General features: G+C 63.0%; 1 protein-coding gene across 1 annotated transcript in view; it reads left to right on the forward strand.

Moving 5' to 3' along the window:
* Positions 1–278, forward strand: part of LOC104466378 (plectin-like) — a gene marked incomplete at both ends in the record, with an annotated part of 5,905 nt that extends 5,627 nt beyond the window's left edge. Inside the window, 1 exon segment of the mRNA XM_010079770.1 lies at positions 1–278. Within this exon segment, the coding sequence (XP_010078072.1) occupies positions 1–278 (278 nt within the window).
* Positions 279–281: the final 3 nt, after the last annotated feature.

The following is a 281-nucleotide window of genomic DNA, read 5'->3' on the forward strand; positions in this document are numbered from 1 at the left end:
GCATCATCGACCCCAACACTGGCGAGAAGTGCTCTGTGGCTGATGCCGTCAACAAGGGGCTGGTGGACAAGATCATGGTGGACCGCATCAACCTTGCGCAGAAGGCCTTCTACGGCTTCGAGGACCCGCGCACCAAGACAAAGATGTCGGCGGCGCAGGCGCTGAAGAAGGGCTGGCTGTACTACGAGGCCGGGCAGCGGTTCCTGGAGGTGCAGTACCTGACGGGGGGTCTAATCGAGCCTGACGTCGATGGCCGCGTCTCCCTGGACGAGGCGCTGCAG

This window comes from Pterocles gutturalis, unplaced genomic scaffold (assembly GCF_000699245.1).
Source record: "Pterocles gutturalis isolate BGI_N339 unplaced genomic scaffold, ASM69924v1 scaffold23579, whole genome shotgun sequence".
In the NCBI taxonomy this organism is placed as follows: domain Eukaryota; kingdom Metazoa; phylum Chordata; class Aves; order Pterocliformes; family Pteroclidae; genus Pterocles; species Pterocles gutturalis.